The sequence below is a fragment of the Ascaphus truei genome, chromosome 1, assembly GCF_040206685.1.
Source record: "Ascaphus truei isolate aAscTru1 chromosome 1, aAscTru1.hap1, whole genome shotgun sequence".
Classification (NCBI taxonomy): domain Eukaryota; kingdom Metazoa; phylum Chordata; class Amphibia; order Anura; family Ascaphidae; genus Ascaphus; species Ascaphus truei.
The window spans coordinates 315,787,577-315,811,278 of NC_134483.1; the positions used below are offsets into that span (position 1 = coordinate 315,787,577).

The 23,702-nt window shown below is 45.3% G+C and overlaps 1 protein-coding gene across 1 annotated transcript in view; it reads left to right on the plus strand.

Moving 5' to 3' along the window:
• Nucleotides 1-23,702, plus strand: part of CDS1 (CDP-diacylglycerol synthase 1) — an 86,533-nt gene that overhangs the window by 14,949 nt on the left and 47,882 nt on the right. The window contains exon 2 of the mRNA XM_075605715.1: nt 20,864-20,997. Within this exon, the coding sequence (XP_075461830.1) occupies nt 20,864-20,997 (134 nt within the window). The remainder of the gene's footprint in view (nt 1-20,863; nt 20,998-23,702) is intronic.

The following is a 23,702-nucleotide window of genomic DNA, read 5'->3' on the forward strand; positions in this document are numbered from 1 at the left end:
CCAGCAACGATAGACTTCACGTATCTATTAATATAACATTCTCGCTTATCCAAGTACCCAGAGGGACATCCGAAACACAACCAGGCATTGATATACACAGAAGTGCTATTTATATAATGTTACTTAATCCTTCTGCACTAGAGCTGCATTGAAGGTCCTATTCGACAGAGAAGGGTTTAACTAGCAGTCAGATAAATGATAGCCCTATTTATAACTGTAATGTGAACTTGTTTCTGAAATATCAGCATTCTGTTTTATACTATTGGCAGGGAGATTGTCTGCTATACTTATTTTATTATACACTAAGGGACTTCAGAGCTTCAAATACTTCATTTGTAATTTTAAACAGACTAATGTTACCAGGCCACCCCAATGCCTTTGAACACACCCCATCTAAACATATTCTTTCTATGAAAATCACATGCATTGAGACGAGGACTTTGCGAGGTCACATGAAAAAGGTGTATGTCGGTGATCCATCTTGTAAGAGTTGTGTGCATGGTCAGACCTCCAGAAAAAGGCATGGTAGTTGGGAGATTGAGATAAGAGTGTTTTTAGTGATCCCAGAGTCTCCGTGACCTCGAGTTATATAGCAGTTATTATATATTTCACAATGTTGACATTTTCACCTTGAAGAGTTCCTGATATCATCTCATTTTTACATCGGTATTTTCCCGCAGCAGAATTACGGTGTCAAATAATTGGGCCTGGCTTAGTTCTAATTAGGAATTGAAGACTCGTTTTTTTTTTTTCATGATAGACTTTCCCTTTTTATGTTTTCCTCTGAAAGTGATCTTAAAGGTGCTGTCCCTCCTAGTATCAAGTACAGTACGAAAAAGAAAAGAAGTTTAATTAAAAAGCATAAATATTTGAAAATCATTTTGGAACTGCTAAGGTTTCCATGGTAACCAAATGTTTTGGAGAGTGTTTACAATCTCTGTGTCTTCTCATATCTACAGGGCTCTTATATCCGACGGACAATTGTCAGCCCACAGTTATTTCCTATCTTATTTAGTGTAAAGTAATTATCATGTCATCATTTTCCAAACGGATAAAAATATCATGTATATAAGTGTCAGATAAGAGTTGCACAGGACACAGTGAAAATAATAACTCGGTAATATCTCATGGGAAACCAATAGATGAAAATGTTGCTGTAAGTATGATTAATCGTCCAAAGGAAGACAATATCCAAGTGTGACGGGGGGGTGGGGGGACCCGGGGCTGCTGGGCACTGCCCTTGGGGTGCGAGGAGGCAAGTCGTGGGTGAGCTGCGAGATGGCTGCAGCGAGCTCACCACCCGGCGCGAGCCAACCCCCCGCATGAGCCGAGCCCGGACTCCCCCGTCATCTGCGCTCTCCCCCCTCATCTTGCTCTCTCCCCCTCATCTGGCTCTCTCCCCTCATCTTGCTCTCTCTCACTTTGCTCTCTCCCTCAGGCTGCTCTCACCCCTCATCTTGCGCGCTCCCAGCTGCGGAGCGAGCACACCGCTGCGAGCAGCGCGCGCCACCGCTGCGGAGCGCGATCTTCGCTCGCTCCCCTCATCGACGCTCTGCGCTCGCCCCTCATCTGCGGCAGCGCGCACAGATGAGGAGAGCGACCCACAGATGAGGCGCGAGCCCCTCATCTTCGCTCTCGCCTCATCTTCGGCCTCCCCCTCATCGACGCTCCCCCCTCATCTGGCGCTCTCCCTCCGCTGCTCGCTCGCCCCTCATCTGCGCACTCTCCCCCTCATCTTCACGCTCTCCCCCTCATCTTCGCTCTTCCCCCTCGATCTTCGTTCTCTCCCCATCATCTTCGTCTCTTCCCCTCATTCGGCGCGCGCTCCCCCTCAGCTTCGCTCTCTCCCCCTCATCCTCGCTCTCCCCCCTCATCCTCTCTCTCCCCCTCATCCTCTCTCTCCCCTCATCCTCGCTCTCCCCCTCATCCTCTCTCTCCCCCTCATCCTCTCTCTCCCCCTCATCCTCTCTCTCCCTCCTCATCCTCTCTCCCCCTCATCCTCTCTCTCCCCCCTCATCCTCTCTCTCCCCCCTCATCCTCTCTCTCCCCCTCATCCTCTCTCCCCCTCATCCCTCTCTCCTCTCTCTCCCCCCTCATCCTCCTCTCTCCCCCTCACCTCACCTCTCTCCCCCCTCATCCTCACTCTCTCCCCCCTCATCCTCACTCTCTCCCCCTCATCCTCACTCTCTCCCCCCTCATCCTCACTCTCTCCCCCTCATCCTCACTCTCTCCCCCCTCATCCTCACTCTCTCCCCCTCATCCTCACTCTCTCACCCCTCATCCTCACTCTCTCCCCCTCATCCTCACTCTCTCCCCCCTCATCCTCACTCTCTCCCCCCTCATCCTCACTCTCTCCCCCCTCATCCTCACTCTCTCCCCCCCCTCCTCACTCTCTTCCTCCTCATCCTCACTCTCTCTCCCCCCTCATCCTCACTCCCTCTCCCCCCCTCATCTTCTCTCTCCCCCCCTCATCCTCACTCTCTCCCCCCCATCATCCTCTCTCCCTCCCCCATCACCCTCACTCTCTCCCCCCCATCACCCTCACTCTCTCCCCCCCAATCACCCTCACTCTCCCCCCCTTCATCCTCACTCTCCCCCCCTCATCCTCACTCTCCCCCCTCATCCTCACTCTCCCCCCCTCATCCTCACTCTCCCTCCCCCCCTCATCCTCACTCTCCCTCCCCCCCTCATCCTCACTCTCTCTCCCCCCTCATCCTCACTCTCTCTCCCCCCCTCATCCTCACTCTCTCTCCCCCCCTCATCCTCACTCTCTCTCCCCCCCTCATTCTCACTCTTTCTCCCCCCTCATCCTCACTCTCTCTCCCCCCCTCATCCTCACTCTCTCTCCCCCCTCATCCTCACTCTCTCTCCCCCTCATCCTCACTCTCTCTCCCCCCTCATCCTCACTCTCTCTCTCCCCCTCATCCTCACTCTCTCTCTCCCCCCTCATCCTCACTCTCTCCCCCGCCTCATCCTCACTCTCTCTCTCCCCCCCTCATCCTCACTCTCTCTCTCCCCCCCCTCATCCTCACTCTCTCTCCCCCCTCATCCTCACTCTCTCCCCCACCCCTCATCCTCACTCTCTCTCCCCCCCCATCCTCACTCTCTCCCCCCCCTCATCCTCACTCTCTCTCCCCCCCTCATTCTCACTCTCTCTCCCCCCCCTCATCCTCACTCTCTCTCCCCCCCCTCATCCTCACTCTCTCCCCCCCCTCATCCTCACTCTCTCTCCCCCCCCTCATCTTCACTTTCTCTCCCCCCCTCATCCTCACTCTCTCTCCCCCCCCTCATCCTCACTCTCTCTCCCCCCCTCATCCTCTCTCCCCCCCCCTCATCCTCACTCTCCCCCCTCATCCTCACTCTCTCCCCCCCTCATCCTCACTCTCTCCCCCCTCATCCTCTCTCCCCCCCTCCATCCTCACTCTCTCTCCCCCCCTCATCCTCACTCTCTCTCCCCCCCTCATCCTCACTCTCTCCCCCCCTCATCCTCTCTCCCCCCCTCCATTCTCACTCTCTCTCCCCCCCTCATCCTCACTCTCTCTCCCCCCCCTCATCCTCACTCTCTCTCCCCCCCCTCATCCTCACTCTCTCTCCCCCCCCTCATCCTCACTCTCTCCCCCCCCCTCATCCTCACTCTCTCTCCCCCCCCTCATCCTCACTCTCTCCCCCCCCCCTCACTCTCTCCCCCCCCCTCATCCTCACTCTCCCCCCCTCATCCTCTCTCCCCCCCTCCATCCTCACTCTCTCTCCCCCCCCTCATCCTCACTCTCTTCCCCCCCCCTCATCCTCACTCTCTCTCCCCCCCCCTCATCCTCACTCTCTCTCCCCCCCCCCTCATCCTTACTCTCTCTCCCCCCCCCCCTCATCTTCACTCTCTCCCCTTAACGGTGCCTACCTGTCTTCGGTGTAGGAGGTCCACAGGAAATTTAGGACTGCGGGAGTGGAGCAGGGCGGTGGCAGAGGACCGCCAGAGTGGAGCCGAGGGCGGCAGAGGAGGAGGACGACTGGGGAGGAGCACACTAGCAGCAGCAGACACCGGGAGTCAGTGAAAACTTCTGGGTCGCACTGCTGGGGTGCGCTCCTCCTGGGCGACCTACTTCGCTCGTGCTGTCCAACTACTCTGCCGCTTGGCTCTGCTCTGGCGTTCCTCTGTCCTTCTCCCTCTGCCGTCTTCCACTGCCACTGCGATAATCCGCTCCCATCTTCTGGCACCCCCTCCCCCAAAAACTCTTGCGCGACCCTTGGTTATTTATTTTATTTATAAAATATTTTAGCAGGAAGTAATACATTGAGAGTTACCTCTCGTTTTCAAGTATGTCCTGGGCACATAGTTAAATTACAAATAATACATGGTTGCAAATACAGTTACATAAGTGAACAGGGTATACATTATATACAAGACATTGCATGCACAGTTACAGATACTATATATTATGGGCGTATATAACAGTTACAGACCAGATTAAAATGTGAGACAGCTTTAGTTTTGAAAGAACTTAAACTGGTGGTGGATGTGAGAGTCTTCGGTAGGTTGTTCTAGTTTTGGGGTGCACATCGTTTTTGGTTAGATGGCAGTAGCCCACGTTAGACTTAAAGTTATCTTCTTTTTATAGCAATTATTTGTAGACTAGAAATGTATACCATATTATTATACATTGCAACATGTGAATTTAATTTCTCCCTACAAATATTAAAACATACAGAACACCTACAAGCTCATATTGAACCCCCAAAATAACCACAACATATATATAAGCATATAAGTGTCACAGAGGAGTGCTACTGAGCATGGCAATATAATTATATATTATTTATTATTTAATAGATATCTATACATATATATTTAGGCACTGTACCGTGTATGAGTTTCACTGGATGTGCACTGAGCTCTCTGTGTTTTATGTTCTGTCTCTGGTTTTAAATATATACTCCCTACAAATATTACCTGTTTCATAGTATTGAAAGGTTTAGAGAGATGGCTGCCACTCACCTTTTAACTATGTAGACATGTAGGGGTATGTAGTAACAAATAGGGTGCATACGGGTATAGGTATTGGTAATTTACGGGGAAAGGTCACAAGTGTGGCCTAAAAGAAACCTATTTGCACTCACTATTCATAGATGCTAGGCTAGGAAATATTAAATCCTTGGAGTTGCCTCCATAGCCATACATAATTTTATAAAAACATATTTATTAACATATATGCAACAAATAAACAACTTATAAGACAACCACTATGTGGATAAAAAAGTGGCAGCGGGGTGGGACATAATTTGTTTGGTATAATCACCAGAGCAAGGCTAGATAGGAAATGTATTTGTCACTCTAGGGTGATGTGATCCTAAATAGTGGATAGGGGATACAGGGTTAACATCTGTTTCTAAGTGTGCAGATTTATTAATTCATCCATCTACCATAATTGGCTAGTGTAGTAACATGCTGGATGGAGTCTCTCATAATGACTATGCATGCTAAAAATGTAGAATGGGAGTGTGATGATCAGTGGAAACAGGAGCAAAGAATAGCGAGACTAAGCGAATAAGTGTAGAACAGAGAGTATTTTCGAGTATTGGTGTGTGCTTCTTTCACCTGCTCACACTGTAGATGGGTTCTCCACGTTGACCATTTGGAGATTTTCATCAGCTCCACATACAGCAATGAGGCAAGGAGACTTTAAAACCTCAGTATATATTCCATTTTAATTGAGGGGGGCGTTGTGGACAGATTCAGGTCAGTATTTGAAATAAGCCTTGAATGAACTGGATGGACATCTCAAGGTGATCAGAGTCTAGGTGTTCTCCCTACCATGACCCACAAGTAGCGTCTTCACCATCTACAGATTACCGTCATCAGAATTTTGTGAACTAGCCTTCTAATGCCCATTGCCATGTTTGTTTACGCCAACACTACAGCCAAAATATCACTAAGGCAAAATGCACAAATGTACTGCTCTACCGCATGTGATATGGCTTTAGTGAATAATCTCCAGTAATACAAACTGGCGTTAAATATCAATAGTGCTACATTTGTTCTTTTGTTGGAGTTTAGTGAATCTAGGCCTTTGATCCTTCCTTGTTCTTTGTAAGTGGGACAAGTCTGCTGTTGATCAGTGCAGTGCATCTGAAACCTATTCTTATAGATTACCGGCTGCAGGTTTTTGCAATAACCAATGCAAACAGCAGGATGGATGGGTATTGATTAGTTGCCTCAGAAACCTGGACTAAACTTGTCACGTACGGCACCCTGCGAGCACGCGACTTGCATACGAGACAAGAGTTAATACTGATGCTCGCAAGCGCTCCCACTCTTCACCTCCGCAGAGGTCCGTCAAATGGACAATATCTCTTCTACCGGATCAAGGATCAATACACAACCCGCCCACTCTTCACCTTTGGAAAGTTCCCTTAGATGAGTTATATTTTTCCTCAATCCGTCCCAATATACCACCGCCACAAACAGAACACAAGTGAGCACGTGACTTAGATATGCAACCAGAGTTAATACACACGGCTACTCTAGCCAACTCACCTTTCTCCTACACAAGGAACCAGTGAGTTAATATTAACCCCTACTCAATTGCAAATCATATTTATCCAATGCCACCACCTGAGGTAGTTATGCAAATATGATAAGATGTCAAATGAATATTTGCCAGGGCCTCAGGTCCCTGTGTATTATAGAAAATCTATGCACTTTAACACACCAAAATCAGTTGTAGCAAAATGTGTCCGAAAACCTAAATACTCTCTCCAAACCGAACTATCGTTCATTGAGAGCCCAAAGCATTACTTATTAAATGTTTTAATATATATAAAAATACAGGGCTTGGGTTACAGAAAAGGTATTACAAGAAACATACAGTTACAGTAAACGCAGAACATCTACTTAAAATGAAAGGAAAAAACATAGAAAATCCTAGACTTTACCACATATCATAGATTTTCCCCAGAGAGGCCGCTGGATCATGAATATGAGAAATCAAGAATTTAGTCCTAAATCCACCTTTGTTGAAATCTGATTTACAAATCTTTTCTCGGACTTAAAGAATTGTATTTATCATTGAACACAACCTAAACCCAGCCTCTGTCGTAAATCAGTGGTGAGATTGACAGTTTTATGACAGACTAAAACACCTCCCACCATATTACGTCTAAAACTTATTTTCCATATCTAAATGTACTCATAACTTAACTTCTGCAATACGTACACACACGTGTGACACATCAATACATTCAGGCCCTCATGGCGGACACAATGAGACGATTAACATTTTAATCTTAACTTTAAGAGAAATATTAATATCTGTCTCTTAGTACCTGCTTGACCTAACATGTCTATATCATTATGTGGGACTCAGTTCCACGGATACACACATGTAATTTTTAGCATGTTCAGCAGAGGACGTCACATAATATTCTCATATTTAATAAGGTCACTCTTGGTTTGATACCTTCTATAGCTACAAACTCCTCCATCCTGGCCCACACCCAACATCACCATACACCCTGGACTACTCAGAAGCCTTGCACTATCTACTGAATGTTGGTGGAGAACTCTAAAAACCAGCACACCAACCACTGCTCACTCAAATGGCAAACACCACAAATTTACAACTTGCAAACAACTACCCAAATTTCTGCTCATACTATTACTATCTTTAGCAGGTGATATTGAACCTAACCCATGTCCTCCCATTTCAGCTCTGTCCCATGCCCCTGAGAATTCCACCTTTTAAATTCCAAAAAGGGTTATCTGTCGCCCATATAAACATCCGGAGCCTGCTGCCCAAACTGGACGAACTAAAGGCATGGTGCCTTATGCATAAACCCAAAGCCATCGTTCTTACAGAAACATGGCTATCCCCTAAAACCCCTGATGCAAATATTGCCATTCAGGGATACTCCATGTTTAGGAGAGATAGGTCAAAGAAAGGAGGAGGGGTGTTATTTTATATTGCAGACACATTACAATTTACACTGTTAAATTGCCCACCAAGCCCACCCTCTTTTGAAATTCTAGTTGGCAAAATCTGCCTTCCCTTTTCTAAGCCCATCTTGCTTGCTTGCATCTGCCGCCCCCCTAAAGCCCCTCTACAATACCTGACTGATATCACCCAATTTCTTGGCTCCATTTCCTCTCTGAATGAGAAGAGTGAGCTGCTAGTTCTTGGGGATTTCAACTTCAATTGGCTTGACCCTAAAAACCACAAAATCCAGATACAACTCAAGTCACTTAACCTATTGCAACTCATTTTCCAACCCACACGGATAAACCTGAAATCGCATAAAAATTCCTTGCTAGACTGGATTCTCTCCTCAAACCCCAGCAGAATCCAATCCTCTGGCATCCTTCCTGATATTTTCAGTGACCATGCAATAATGTACTGTGTAAGAAAAATTAAACCGCCCCATTCAAGCCCTAAAGTTCTCCTCACTAGAACATTTAAAAACTTTAACCCACAACAGTTTCTGGATGATCTTACCAACTGCCCATGACACAGAATCGATTTAATTCCCGACCCTGATTCTGCGCTCGACTATTTCCAATCTGAGTTCTTAAAACTCTGCGATACCCATGCTCCACTACGCAAAATAAGGGTACGGGGGGCCCACCTTCCATGGGTTACACCTGACCTTATAGCACTCTACCAGTTCAGGGATGCCTTGTGGAAAAGCTACAAAGTAACTGGCACTACCAAGGATCTCAATCACTACAGATGCATGCGGAACATGTGCACAAGGCAAACAAGGCATGCAAAAGCACAATATTACTCTGACAATCTCCACCAGAATACATCAAACCCAGCTAACTTCTGGAAGGTTATCAACAATATATTCCAGCCTCCTAACCATCCACATCCAAGTAATATCAAACCCCACTGACATTGCAAATGCATTCAATGATTACTTTGTGGGGTGTGCCACTAACTTATTAGCGAAACGCAGCCCAAACCACAAACCTGAATCTCATCCTGGGAGTACCCCTACAGTCCCACCCCCTCCCAACACTGCCCACAATTTTCAATTTGGCCCAGTACCTGAAGAGGAGATTATACAAGCGCTCCTCAAACTAAAACTAAGCAGCCAATGTGGACCCGACTTACTACAATCTAGGTTCCTACGACTTTGTGCCCCAGCCATTGCCAAACCAATTGCGTCCATAGTCAACTCTATCCTGTCTGCAGGCCATATCCCTAAGACCTGGAAAACTGCCAGAGTTGTCCCAATCTTCAAAAGTGGGGACAAAAACACTGTCTCAAACTACAGGCCAATCTCACTTCTCCCAATTCTATCCAAAGTCATGGAAAAATGTGTCCACTCCCAATTAAGCGATTTCTATACCAAGACAAATTTCCCTAGCCAATTCCAATCTGGGTTTCGTCCCAAACACTCCACCGTAACTACCCTGCTAAAAGTTTGCAATGAAATCCAGTGTGGAATGGAACGGGGACAACTCACTGGTGCAGTATTCCTAGATTTTGCAAAGGCTTTTGACACAGTTGATCATGCTATCCTGCTTAACAAACTCCAGAGCTCTGGAATAGGGAAACATGCTTTAAACTGGTTTCAGTCCTACCTATCAGGAAGATCCCAACATGTGTTCTTCTCAGGCTCTAACTCCAACCCCCTGGATATCACCTGTGGTGTCCCACAAGGCTCTGTTCTGGGGCCCATACTCTTCTCAGTGTTCATTAATGATCTTCCCACAGCTTGTAAGGAAGCCTCAATACACATGTATGCAGATGACACAATCCGATATGCACACAGCCATAGCCTCTCTGACCTTCAACACATACTTCAGTCTGACTTTTTGAGACTCGAAAACTGGATTTCCCAAAACAAACTGTTTTTAAACACTGACAAGACTGTAACAATGGTATTTGGGACCAAGACTAAATTTGTAAAGCTTCCAGTGACTGAGCTCCAGATTAGAACCAACGCTAACACCACCCTAACACCTGTCACTAGTTTTAAATACCTGGGCTTATGGTTTGACTCCCACTTAACATTCGGGATGCACATTGACACCCTGACAACCAAGACCTATGCCAAACTAGGGGTACTTTACAGGAACAAATCCTCCCTAAGTCTCCTGGTCAGAAAGCGTATTGCACAGCAGATGCTAATGCCAATTATTGACTATGGAGACATAGTATATGGCTCGGCTCCTCAAACCCACCTTAGCAAACTTGACACCCTCTACAATTCAATTTGTCGTTTTGTTCTCCAATGCAACTACAACACACATCACTGCGAAATGCTCAAAGAACTAGATTGGTCAACACTAGAGTCTAGGCGCAAAGTTCACCTTTCCTGTCTTGCCTTTAAATTCTTCATGGGCAAGCTACCCAGCTACCTGAACAAGCTTCTCACCCCTACCACTTGCAGCACTTATCACCTGAGATCAGACTCCAAAAGACTATTCATGGTCCCAAGGCTCAACAAAGTATCCGGACGTTCCTCCTTCTCCTTCCGTGCACCCCAAAACTGGAACAACCTACCAGAGACTCTCACATCCACCACCAGTTTAAGTTCTTTCAAATCTAAGGCTGTCTCACATTTTAACCTGGTCTGTCACTGTTTCATACGCTCATAATATATATTTTCTTTAACTGTGCACGCAATGTCTTGTATATAATGTATACCCTGTTCATTTATGTAACTGTACTTGTAACCATGTATTATTTGTTTTACTCTGTGCCCAGGACATACTTGAAAACGAGAGGTAACTCTCAATGTATTACTTCCTGGTAAAATATTTTATAAATAAATAAATAATAGCCACGCCTCTGGCTATCCATACACCCCCTGCCGAGAAATCTTTGAAGCTCGCTCGCTCTAAGGCCAGGTCCCCGCTCGTGACAGCGACTCGCGCACCTCGCACCGATCCCTTACCTCCTCAGGCCGCGCTTATAGTGCTGGCGACGGCGACACGACCGATGACGTCGCCATTAACGAAAGTTATAATTTGGTTTTTAGCGACGTCGCTGGTGACCAGGCCAGTGCCGTCATGAAGGGGGTAGGCAGCGCAATCTGATTGGTTTTAGAGACGGTCGCATGTGGCGACTGTCTCTAAAAAATCAAATTTACCCGGCTTAAAAACTTTTGGTCGCTCTGTCGCACTTACTATAAGCGCTTGCGACTGAGTCAATGGATTTGTTTTGGAGCGCCCTCGCTGTCGCAAGGCACTATAAGTGCAGCCTAACAAGCCCCGGTGTCTCCTCGTTTCTTGGCCCTCTTTGTGCTGTGGTGCGTCAGCCAGCAGGGGATACAACTAGATTATATTCCTGTGCGGTGACGCAGTCACATGGTGCACCGGGAGCCAATCAGAGGCTAGATCGCATAGACCAATCGGATAACCGCTACTGTTCACCAATGGGAACGCAGCTTTTATCTTGACTCTCTCAGCCATATACAACCCATATGGCCATTTTAAGTGAGTCCATACAGGATTGCACCCCCCCCCCCCCCCCCCACCAATTAAGCTCTCTTTGAAGCCAAGCACAAATCTGGAAAAAGTTCTGACATGTTACAATCCCAACAGGTGTTATTTTAAAATAAAACTCAAATCCCATTAACCCCTTAAGCACCAAATGGATTAAAATACATAATACCTCATGACATTATCATGACATAGCTTGTTATCATTACTTTTCGTGTTACTACAGTATTATAATTAATATTTTTTCCCCACAATGCCTTTATCATTTTTACATGTCATGCAAGCGGCATTCATTTTTTTTTTTTTTTTACATTGTATTGAAATAGAGGGTCTCCGGAGAACCCCATTAACTTCCACTCTAGGGACCCCTTGCATTCTGTAGATCCCGCTGTAGGGTTGTGCCGGTAGCCGCTCGGCTTCAAGGATCATGTAATGGTCGAGTTTCAAAGTTCTGGCGCCCTGCGGGCCAATAGAAAGCCTTGACGTCATTGGGTGTGGCTTGCTATTGGCCCATGTGACGCGGGAGCTTTAAACTTTAAAACCTAGCAAGCTCAGCCGGAGCGGCTGTGGGCACCTACTATGGTGGTAAGTATCCCTGGAATCAAGGGGTCCCCTGAGCTGAAATGAATGGGGTTCAGCTCCAGAGACCCCCTGCTTCAAACCTGTTTTAAAAAAATGAAAACATTTAAACCAGCATGACTTGCTCCTTTAAATGTGGAGCCAGTGCTTGTTATTCTGGGAACATGGATAGGTGAGATTTCACCTTGTTCATAAGAAGTTTATGTAGCTTTGTGAATGAGTGTATTTTGGTCGCACCCTTCTTGCTAACACACCCATGTACTACTATTAAGAAACAGGTCCCAGCTCGAGCATAGGGATATGTTGAGCAAGACCGGGAGTTAATGTAACAGGTTCTGTTCATTCTCAGCACTGAGCAAAACAAGACCTTAGCGAATGTTCTTAATGTTTAGCAGCAAGATTCTTAGTAGAGTGACCACAATATATGAATCAGAAATACATTCTGCACAGGCTAAAAAAAAGCATGCTTATATTTATGTATATTCTGTCTTTGTTGAATGGTGGAGGGGATTTTTTTTTTTTTTTTTTTTTAAATATAACCTCTCCCTGTAACCTTATTGTGTCTGGTTTACAACCACTAAAGTTTCACAGTACATGCGGTCCTCTCTATCCATCGTTTCACTTTACGACGGAGGGCATATACGACGTGTCACAATGCAATCCTATGGGGCCGTTTTCCGATGCCGGAATGCCTTATCCGACGCTCACCGCCACTGATTAACATGGGACTGACTTTACAACAGTTTCACTATCAAACACTACTTTCCAGAATGAAGTCCGTTGAATAACTGAAGACTGCCTGTACAGATTCATTGACTCGGCTCAAACTGGGACCAAAAGGACAAATAGTGGCCTTTGAGTGGGTGCACTGATTGAACAGTCGGTTTAGCTGTACAAGGTGTGTAATGCAGCAGACGAGCTCTAGTGAATCGGTGTACAAAATAAATAGGTAGCATGGCGTTGCATGCCCACTGTGTGTTTATTTGCAAATCACGATCTAGAATCCTTGTCTGCAGATTAACCACGGTATGAAGTGACCTTGGGGTAAATGAAGCCGGGTTGGGGACCAGTCGAAGACATGCAGATGAACTCATGAGTGTCTGCCCTGCATACCACTTAATACTTCTGGTACATTTCCCTTGACCTCTGTCCCTTTCCATCTTTCTGCCACATTCCATTCCTGACGTACCAATTCATACAAACATTCTCAAAGAATTACTAAAATGAATACCACAGCTGGGTAAAGGGGGAAATGTCAGTTGGTCTCTAATCTAAGGAATTTAGAAAACAAAGGTTTTGCTCTGGGGAAGGCTCCACTATCTTACAAGGTCATTTCTAAATGCAGTTTGAAACCTGTCGGTGCTCTACACGACTAATAAAGATTTTCCACATTGGAGGAGGGTGCATGTTTCATGCTCATTTTTAAAGAAGATCTAACTATGAACAGTTCAGATTAAAATTGCAGGATCAGTGCACTGCTTTTAATGTCTCTTCCAGACCAAAATCTAGGTGGACCCATCAAAAGATAATTTAACCTTTCTGCAAGGAAAGTGAGAAGAACATGTCATGTTTTAATATACACTGTGCACTTTAAGTTGTATAGCTGTTAAGTGGTTTAACAAGGATGTAGCTACACTGATCTGTTTAAGCTGATGATAGAGAAGTTTTATTTGCACACATGGCTTTGTGCCCTAGGTAAACAAAGGAGTGGAAACATTGAATGAATACGCCAGCACCTTGCACAGTATCAAGTCTATGCTCTAGTCACAAAGTGGACTTTAGATTCAAAGTGAATAATCTCTTTTATTGCAGCAGATGTACTGTATATGGTATTTGTGTAGTGTAACTGAAATAAAAATTACTAAAGTCCATTAGGTGTTGCCTTAGGACACTTATTAATCAACAATGCCATCAAATTAGCCACTTGTTTATATTTTAAGCACTGAGTGTATTTTTTTTAACTTGTTCTTTGCCAGGGCATTGCATGACCAGGTTTAATACGGTAAACGGAGAGGCTCTTATTATCATTCACCAACATATTCAATAGCGCAGTACAATGGGGTTGGAGGACGAAAACAATAAAATAACAAACATTAACATACATTGTTACAGTAGGTAAGGAGGGCCTTGCCCCAAGGAGCTAACAATCTATAAATTAGGGTATGTGGAAACAATGTACATGGGGATAAGAGGATTGGCATGTTTCAGATGGCTGCTTGTTAATTGAAGGAGTTGGCGTGGGGGAAGAAAGTGGGATTGTGCAGAGATAGAGCTGGGAGAGCAGGTAACGTGTGAAGATGGGTAAAATATTTCAGATGAATATTGAAGCATTTCCAAGACCAATAACAGAGCAACTGTAAGTAAAGCAACTGTAAGTAAATGGCTGACACCCTTTGGCTCGCACCAAAGGCTACCTGTACTGTGACTCCTGTGTTGCTTCTAAGAGCGTCTGAGGTGAAGTGAACACAGCTGAGCAGCAAACAGACCCCACAGCATAGATGCAGGGGGGATGTTCTGACGATCTCCAGGTTTTTGAGATTGTCTGTATTTTCCTCATGGTATTAACCCTGTCTATGCTGGCTTAGTGGACAGGAGCAGTGAAGCATATTGGGGAGACTCTCATAGGCTGCGGTCCCAGTAATGTCTGTGACAAGCGCGCACGGCGGGGGGGGGGCGGCGCGTGTCACAGCACTAACCGCGATCTGCGGTCTGTGAGGAGAGGAGAATCTTGCGACGGGAGGGGGCGTGGTCGGGGATTTGCGGGGGCGTGGCCATTACATCACGCGGCTGGTTCGCCCTCATTGGGTGAATCGCTAGGAGTAAACTCAATTTTAATGAGTTGTGAAAAACCCTGCCGCACGGCGCGGCTGCACCTTCTGCGTGACGGTGCGTAGTGGGCCCAGCCCCATTGAGGGGCGGTGCTTACACGCACAGTGCACGCCGCGCCGTGCGCACAGGCTGTACAGCCTTAGGGGGCTGCCTTTTCTGCGACTTAGGTGTGTAACGCTCGCGCTGCCCACAAACAAGACAAGACCCCGGCACTAAGGTGTGAAGGTATAACACCACACACCCTCAGCAGCGGAGGCGTGCCTGGAAAGCGGATAGTTTAGCATAGCCGGGTCTGGGTTGGAGAGTGTAGGAGATACCGTATACTTTCCGGAATTGGAGAAGACAGGATAGTAGGGGTCCGTAAGCCGTGGTCTGGGATTGGAGAGAGCAGCGTAGTCCGAGTCCGTATGCTGTGTTCAAGGGTAGGACAGATCGCCGTAGTTGAGGGTATGCCAAAGTCCAAAATCCAGAAGGGTCCACAAACAAGCCGAGTCGGTTCACGAGAGGTTAACTGCAAAGGAGACAGCACTGCACAAACGAAGTGAGCTTCACGAGGCTACATAGGATTATGCTGAGCAAAGCATGGGAGGAAGCAGGAAGTATTTAAAGACAGGAAAGACCAATGGGGACAGGGGGAGGAGTGGAGGCACGGCCCCAGTAGAGCTGGTATAAGGCTGCAGGCAACAAGACAGGGAGGAGAGACTTGCCACGCAGCTGGGGATCATTGCACGTCATCCCGTGTGCGTGCGGGAGGCGGGACCAGGTTCCGTGGGGCAGCTAGAAGAGCTGCAGGTGCGCGCACGCTCTGTAATGAGAGCGGGGGAGCGCGCATGAGCAGGAACAGTGGCCGTGGCGGCAGCAGCTGGTAAGGAGGGAACACGCCGCAAAGGACGTGTTCCCCGATTCCTTACAGGGTGTTTTTTTCTAAGAGCATCTGCATTTAAGTGAACACTGCTCCGTAGCAAGCAGACCCCCACAGGCTGTCAATGAACACATATTGCTCTGCGTTCATAGCAGCAATCTACACTGACAGATTTATTTTTTAACATGTTTAGCATTGGTTTTATACCAGGGCCCCCTGTTTCGAGAGCTATTGCCCTTCTAAACTGCTTCTATCTCAGGATGGCAGAAAATCATCAATGGCAGGAAGCTGCCTTAAAGCTAGTCATAAAAAATGACCATTGATGTTGATCTTCCTGACCTTCAGCAATAAATGCTCAATGCTCAAGGTTTGTAACGGTTTTTGAGTGCATTGAAGAGGGACTTGGGGAGATGCTGTGATTTCCCTTCTTTCTTAGGTGCTGATTACTTGCTTCTTATAACCTAATAACAACAAAGGACTTGCAGACCTTTTCTATGTGATGACACTGAAGGATAATTGTCTTCTGTTGTGTCTCTTTTTCCTCATCCACTTTTTGTCAAATGCGGTGTTGCCTATCTTGCTGGCTGCCTTAGGCTGTGCTTATACCGACGGCGACGCGACCGATGACGTCACCCGGTGCCATTGCGACAGTTGTATTGCAGATTCTGGAGACGTCGCTGGCTGGAAGGCAGACGGGCGGAGAAGCTCACTGATTGGTTTATAGCCAGTCACATGTGGAGACCGTCTCTCCAAAAATCAAATTCCACTGACTGCCAGAATTTTTGTAGCTCTGTCGCTCCGTCGCATCCACTATAAATGCCGGCGACAGTGCATTTGTTTTGACGCGATGTCGCCGTCGCTGGCACTATAAGCTCAGCCTTACAATAGTGAAAGAAAGTAGTCTTTCAGTGATGGAGTTTCGGAACTCTACCCAGAATCCTTTGCATCCACCTTGTGATTTAGAGTGGATTGTGGGTCTCTGTGTGTTTTCTGTGTGTGCACCATCACTAGATTTTAATGCCATAAATGTTTGAGTGATTGCATCCTCTTTAAGACCTCACATTTGGCCATTAGTGCGGATAATTTTATTAAGTTTATGTTAATAATTTATAGTGATACTGATTTGCTCTACCAGATAGGTATATTTAAACCTCTAGGTGCATTCACAATAAAGTGATTATTGCTCGCGTCTCTATGCATTGAATCTAATGTTTAGATATGTTTCTCCATAGATTTCTCCATATGTTTCGCCATAGATTTACCATACCAATCCAACATTCATTTTATTTGTTACAATAAAAAGGTTTTCAATTTATATAAGTCATATACCAACGCACTGAGTGCATTCTACAGGGATCTTCTTTTTTCTTCTGTGATTGTTACTTAGAAATGTCTGATTGATATTTATGATTGTTACTTGGAAACGTAGGATTGTTACACATGTATTGTAATATAGAGCAGCGGTGCGCAAACATTTTGAGCTCGGCCACCTTCTTTGGAGCCGCAGCGTTCACGCCCCCCCACTCCCCCACTCTCCCAATGTCTGTGTGAAATGATGTTGCGGGTCATGTGACGTCACACCACGTGACCCCCACCGCGTCATTTGACGTGCGTTGCCAAGGCGACACGTGACGTCACATGATGCCGCTTTGCCATTGCGACGCGTTGCTGAAGACCCGGCTGGCAGCAGGTAAGTGAGTTACAGAGGCCTCATGCCTCCCCGGCATTTAATTTAAATGTGCATTTAACAGGTGGCATTTAATTTAAATGCCGTGGGGAAGAGCGCGGGGCCTCTGTAACCGCCCGTGCCCCCCCCTACAAATTCTCGCGCCCCCCAGTTTGCGTACCGCTGCTATAGAGCACTGATGCACATGTTTATTCACCTTTGTCCTACACTATTTCGTGGTAGTGATTTCTGAGAAGTGCTATAAGTCATTATCACATTTTTAGTCTGTGTGTGGAAAACCTGAACGTGGCATAGAATAAACAAAACCTTTGTTATATCAGCTTGACCTTATCCTGGTAACATTTACTCTTCTTTAGTTCTGTGCCATAAACTTCAATTTTGATATTTACACATGGCAAATCAAGAAACTTTAATAAGCATAATATCATAATCCATGACAACCTGCAGCTGTTATCAGATGTCATTTCAAAGAGTCTGTACTTAGCATGATGAAAACTTACTTTTAACCGTTTTACGTTTTATGCCCATCACACTATAGACTGTGGCTTTGAAAATGAATACCGCTTTGATTTCGTGAACAATGTACAGTATAGAACAACACAGGGTGGACCTAGTAGAGTTAAAGCAGCAATCCCTCTTAATTAATACCCCCCCTCCTTCTCCCTCACTCAATTCCCCCCTCCTCCTCCCTCACTCAATTCCCCCCTCCTCCTCCCTCACTCAATTCCCCCCTCCTCCCTCACTCAATTCCCCCTCCTCCTCCCTCACTCAATTCCCCCCTCCTCCTACTGTCACTCAATTCCCCCCTCCTCCTCCTCTCACTCAATTCCCCCCTTGTCTCACTCAATTCCCCCCTCCTCCTCCTCTCACTCAATTCCCCCCTCCTCCTCTCTCACTCAATTCCCCCCTCCTCTCTCACTCAATTCCCCCCTCCTCCTCCTCTCACTCAATTCCCCCCTCCTCCTCCTCTCACTCAATTCCCCCCTCCTCCTCCTCTCACTCAATTTCCCCCTCCTCCTCCTCTCACTATATTCCCCCCTCCTCCCCTCTCACTCAATTCCCCCCTCCTCCTCTTCTCACTCAATTCCCCCCTCCTCCTCTTCTCACTCAATTCCCCCCTCCCCCTCCTCTCACTCAATTCCCCCCTCCTCCTCTCACTCAATTCCCCCCTCCTCCTCCTCTCACTCAATTCCCCCCTCCTCTTCTCACTCAATTCCCCCCTCCTCTTCTCACTCAATTCCCCCCTCCTCCCCTCTCACTCAATTCCCCCCTCCCCCTCCTCTCACTCAATTCCCCCCTCCTCCTCTCACTCAATTCCCCCCTCCTCCCCTCTCACTCAATTCCCCCCTCCCCCTCCTCTCACTCAATTCCCCCCTCCCCCTCCTCTCACTCAATTCCCCCCTCCTCCTCTCACTCAATTCCCCCCTCCTCCTCTCACTCAATTCCCCCCTCCTCCCTCACTCAATCTCCCCTCCTCTTCTCACTCAATTCCCCCCTCCTCTTCTCACTCAATTCCCCCCTCCTCCCCTCTCACTCAATTCCCCCCATCTCCCCTCTCACTCAATTCCCCCCATCTCCCCTCTCACTCAATTCCCCCCTCCTCCTCTCTCATTCAATTTCCCCCACTTTATCCTGTCTACATGTCAATTCCCCCCCTCTAAAAATTGTGTGGGAAGGCCTCCGGTCCCATGGGCCCACTTCTGGGCAGGCCCTACCTCTGGCACCAGACGGTTGCACCAGCGGGATGGGGGGTGGCGTGAGATGACCTCGCAGCTGAGGAGGAAAACTGTGGCGCTCCCGCCCCCCAGAGCAGCTGATCCCCCGACTATCATCACAGGTTGGCCACCCCTGGTACAAGCCATACATTATTAGCTGCTCAATTACAGTAACTGCAAAAACCTTGACATGTAGCACAAAAGATGCTACAACAAACCCTAAGAACTCCCATTTTAAGGAAGCCAATAAAATATCTTTATAATATCCTTACTCATCCTCCTCGTCCTGCCTCCATCCAACACCTGTCACCACATGCCAATGGAGGAGAATTATAGCCTGTAGGGACATGGATTGCAGCTTCATTTAGACCAAGCTTCTCCCATAAACAGCGTTTCCATGCTCCCCCCCCCTTGTAGGTTGCAAGGCCTATGGAGCAAGGATCTACTTAACCATTGTATCAGTATATCTTACGGTAACTAAGTAATCATTTAAGTTTTACTGTTATTATGTCTCACACGTTATGTTGAGGTCTTCATAAATGTCAATAGTAATATTTATAAAATTAAAAAAAAGGTGGAAAAGTGCTATTGTCTGTTTTTGAATGATGCATTTTGACTAGGGGCTAGCAAATATGCAAATACACACATCAAAACTAGATTGTAAGCTCTATGGGGTAGAGACTCGCTCTGCCTGCAAAATTATATGTACAGCACTGCACTATATAAGGAACAACTATTATTATTCTGATTCTGATTTAGTTGCTCATAAAGTAGTCGCTGCCTAATCCGAAGGTGGGCACAACATTTCATCCCAGCATACAGTAAATTAGTAGTGCCACGCTAATGGGGCTGTAGGTTACTGATGCACATGTTGAAGATTGGCTCATACACTGCGTATTTTCAGTACAAATCAGGCTGGGGGGGGGGGGGGGAGGGCGGGGGGAAGAGATAATCACATTAATTCAAAAACATGTACACCAATAAAACCTTAAATGCAGTGATTAATAAATCTACTACAAACCAGATCCTATGCAAACAATTCTCTATTTGAAAATAATTGCGGTCAGTGAAGCTGTTTTAGAGTAATGTCCACTTCTTCACTTGATAAAGAACAATGCAGGTCGAAACTTCATAGCAATATTTGGCTAATAAATAGTTTTAAAAATCTGCAGTGCCCTGTGATGCTTTTCTATATCATTGGACTAATGTCCAACATGCGGTTGGTTAGTGTTGGCTACCGGTCACATTTTCCACTAAGTGCATTTGACGATGACTACCTGTACAGTACATGCCAGTCCCACATAGCAAACCACTATGTGGTGCAATTACCTTCCTTAGAAAGATTAATTCCCCCAGAAAATAACATCTTCACTTATTTGCTTATTGTGTAAACACGAGTACGTTCCTACTGTATTTATCGTGTTAGGTTAACTTGAATGATATCCGGTTGTATTGTTCTTTCCCCCTTAAGTCTGTAAACTAGTTTTGCTACCATCTTTAGCCAAATAAAAGAACAAAAAGGAAAACTTCACTTATCGCAAGGAATTGGCTAAAGATGGCAAACACTTCAAAGCATTTCGATTCTATGGAGACATTAGAAGTAAAAAGAAATGATTTAAAAATGCTTATTTGTCTGATTTGTTTAATAATGTGTCGGGTTCCTATATTTAATGTATTGAGCATGCCAATGAGACGATGGTTCTATGAAGGACTGCCGCTTTATCACCAGTTTTCACTTTGTTTCATAGGAAACGGGCTTAGAGAACAAGTATGGGGAAGGAGATGTCGACTCCGGATTTGATACAGATGTTCGTGAAGTCCCACCTTCACCTGACAGCACTCCAGTGGTCCTCAAAAAGGCTTTTTCTGGCTTGTCCTCTAGGTAACCACATCTGTTCTCTTGCTATGAATAGTTATATTTTGCTCTTAGCCAAATCTGCCGCCTTTTACTCGAGTTTACAACCTGGTTGGTTGTAAAAGATGTGAAAAAGTTGGGACCTGGGTTACAACTCTGACCATCAGAAAGTTCTGCACCCCCCCAACAGAGGTCTTCGTGAAGCTGACATGTAGAGTGTTCCAAATATATCAACGCCGTTCTCTGAATGTCAGGGTCTGATATAACTCTTACTAACCTGGATCTTCAGAAGGTCAAAAGATCCAACAGGTAGTACACAGAAGGAATTCTGCCCAAAGTAATAATGCGTTCCTCAATAAAACAAGTGTACAACATTTGTACCTTGTCATCATGCACTGAGATATGTTGGCTTAGGGGAGCTTTAGATAGACTGAGTTGTAGCCGGCTCCTTGAGCCATAGGCCCAGATCCACAAAGTTTCTGGAAAAACAAGACTCATAATATGAAGTTACCTAAAACAGCAATGGATGTTCTTTTCCCTGAGGTTAACTCGTATCCACGAAGCTAAGTATATGCAAAAACAACAGTAATTTTATATCATAGTAGCCTAGACGTCACTTCATGTTATTGCAACATAACGTTGCGTTATCTTCCAATAACGTGACATTATGTCTGTCTTCGTGTTGCTCCTATCCAGATAGCTAAATAGGTAGTTGAGAAAACGAGGAAAACATACGAGGAGAGGGGAGGGAGCAACAGGAAATATTGCTATGTTAGTTAAAGTATACTGAACTGTAGTGTTGCACCCATCCAGAACCTATTTCAGTTTTTTGATGTGAGTAAAGCTAAGTTTATGTCGCTTCGTTTTCTCTAATGCACTTTTGACAACATATCATTTGCATATCAGTTGCGTGTCATTATTACTAGTGGCCATCATAGTTAACGCAATGCTCTTTACGGGAAAAAACATGACTTAATGTTATGTTATTGCCTTTTGAAAATACACGGTCAGGTTTAACATGACGATAAGTTAGGTTAACATCACATTACGTACCTTAACAGAGCTTTGTGGATCTTTGCTCTAGTGCTTTAGTAATAATGGGCCATATTTACTGTGCAGTGCCAAGCCATAAAGCACCCTAAGGTCCTCTCGCTCTATTCTTTAAAATGGGCCTTAAATAGTTGATTTGGCACTGTTTAGTAAATATAGGAACGAAACAGCCAATTGGCAGTTTTTGGCTGAAAACCCCCATTGACGTCAATGGGATTTTATTGGGCGAAAACTTCCTGATCGTCCGCTTCGGATTTTAATGCAGTAGCCCCATTGTCTTTAGTGGCAATTATGTTACTTGCATTCTAGCCCCTATGCATGGAACGTTTCCAGTTGAGAGAAAGTCAGTCTGATATCACTGCATGCACTTTGGGAGAGCCAATAAAACATGAGATTCTGGGAAAAGAACCAGAACCCTATGGTCTCCTCAGTACAGTGCCAAGCGGAAACAAATTAGTCCTTGTAAATTGGGATTGGAGAAGAGTGTGAGGGATGCTGTAACCCCCACTGGATTTTACCTTCCTGCGCTCTACCCTTCTAACTGGCAGGTGTATGTATGTATGTATGTATGTATGTATGTATGTATGTATGTACACTCTCTGTCTCTGTCTCTCTCTTGTCAGTTATTAGCATATATCAGGTGCATGCTGCCAAGATACTATCAGGTATCCATCACAGGAGAAAAAGGCAGGCACTACATCATCTTCTGAAGCAATTTTATATTTTGACGTTTTTCGATTGCCCACGGAGCTTTTCTAAAGAATGGCAAAGCCTCTATAGGGAGTCGAAACGGCAAAGTAAAAAATTGCTTCAGAAAATGATGGAGTGCCCTTTTGTCCGTGTTTATTATATATATATATATATATATATATATATATATATATATATATATATATATATATATATATATATATATATATATATATATATATATTTGCTACATGCTTTAAAAGCCAACTGTTATTTATGCGTTAATGAATACGATTCTGAATTAGATATGTACTAATGTTTGTGTTGGTCATTATACTGTACGTACAGTACTATCCCATGCTATTGAAATTAGACAAACTGTATTTGGCTAAACGTGTAATGCAGATATTCCAATAACGCACTAGAGGTGCAATTCCTTCCAAAAAAAATGAAAACAAAAATACAGAAAGTAAAAAACACTCATATATTTAACACATACAAATATCTTAAAAACAATAAAATCTTTAGAGTACATCCAAAAAAAAAATCTTTTGGAATAAAGTGTTAATAGATCAATCACTTCACTAAAGAGCAATGCAACATAATATGCACACACATGGAAACATAGAATTTCATGCACTAACCATTTCCTATCTGACGTAAAACCTCAAGCCATATTCAATCAGTCACTTTCTTAAATATTTAATAAAGCCTGATATATCCCAAGCATTTTTTAAATTCTTTTACTGTGTTAGGCTGCGCTTATAGTCCTAGCTTCGGTTGCGCTGACATCACGCTGCCGTCGATGAAACAATCTAATTGAATTGACTTTCAGCAATCACGACCAAACCATTGCGTCGCTCCTACTATAAGCGCACGTAACGTATTCAATACATTTGTTTTGACGCGACGTCGCGTGGCCGTAGTCTCTACCATCGCTGTTAGTTGAATCCACCACTCGTAATTACACTTTGCCTGAGCCAGCCTGCGAG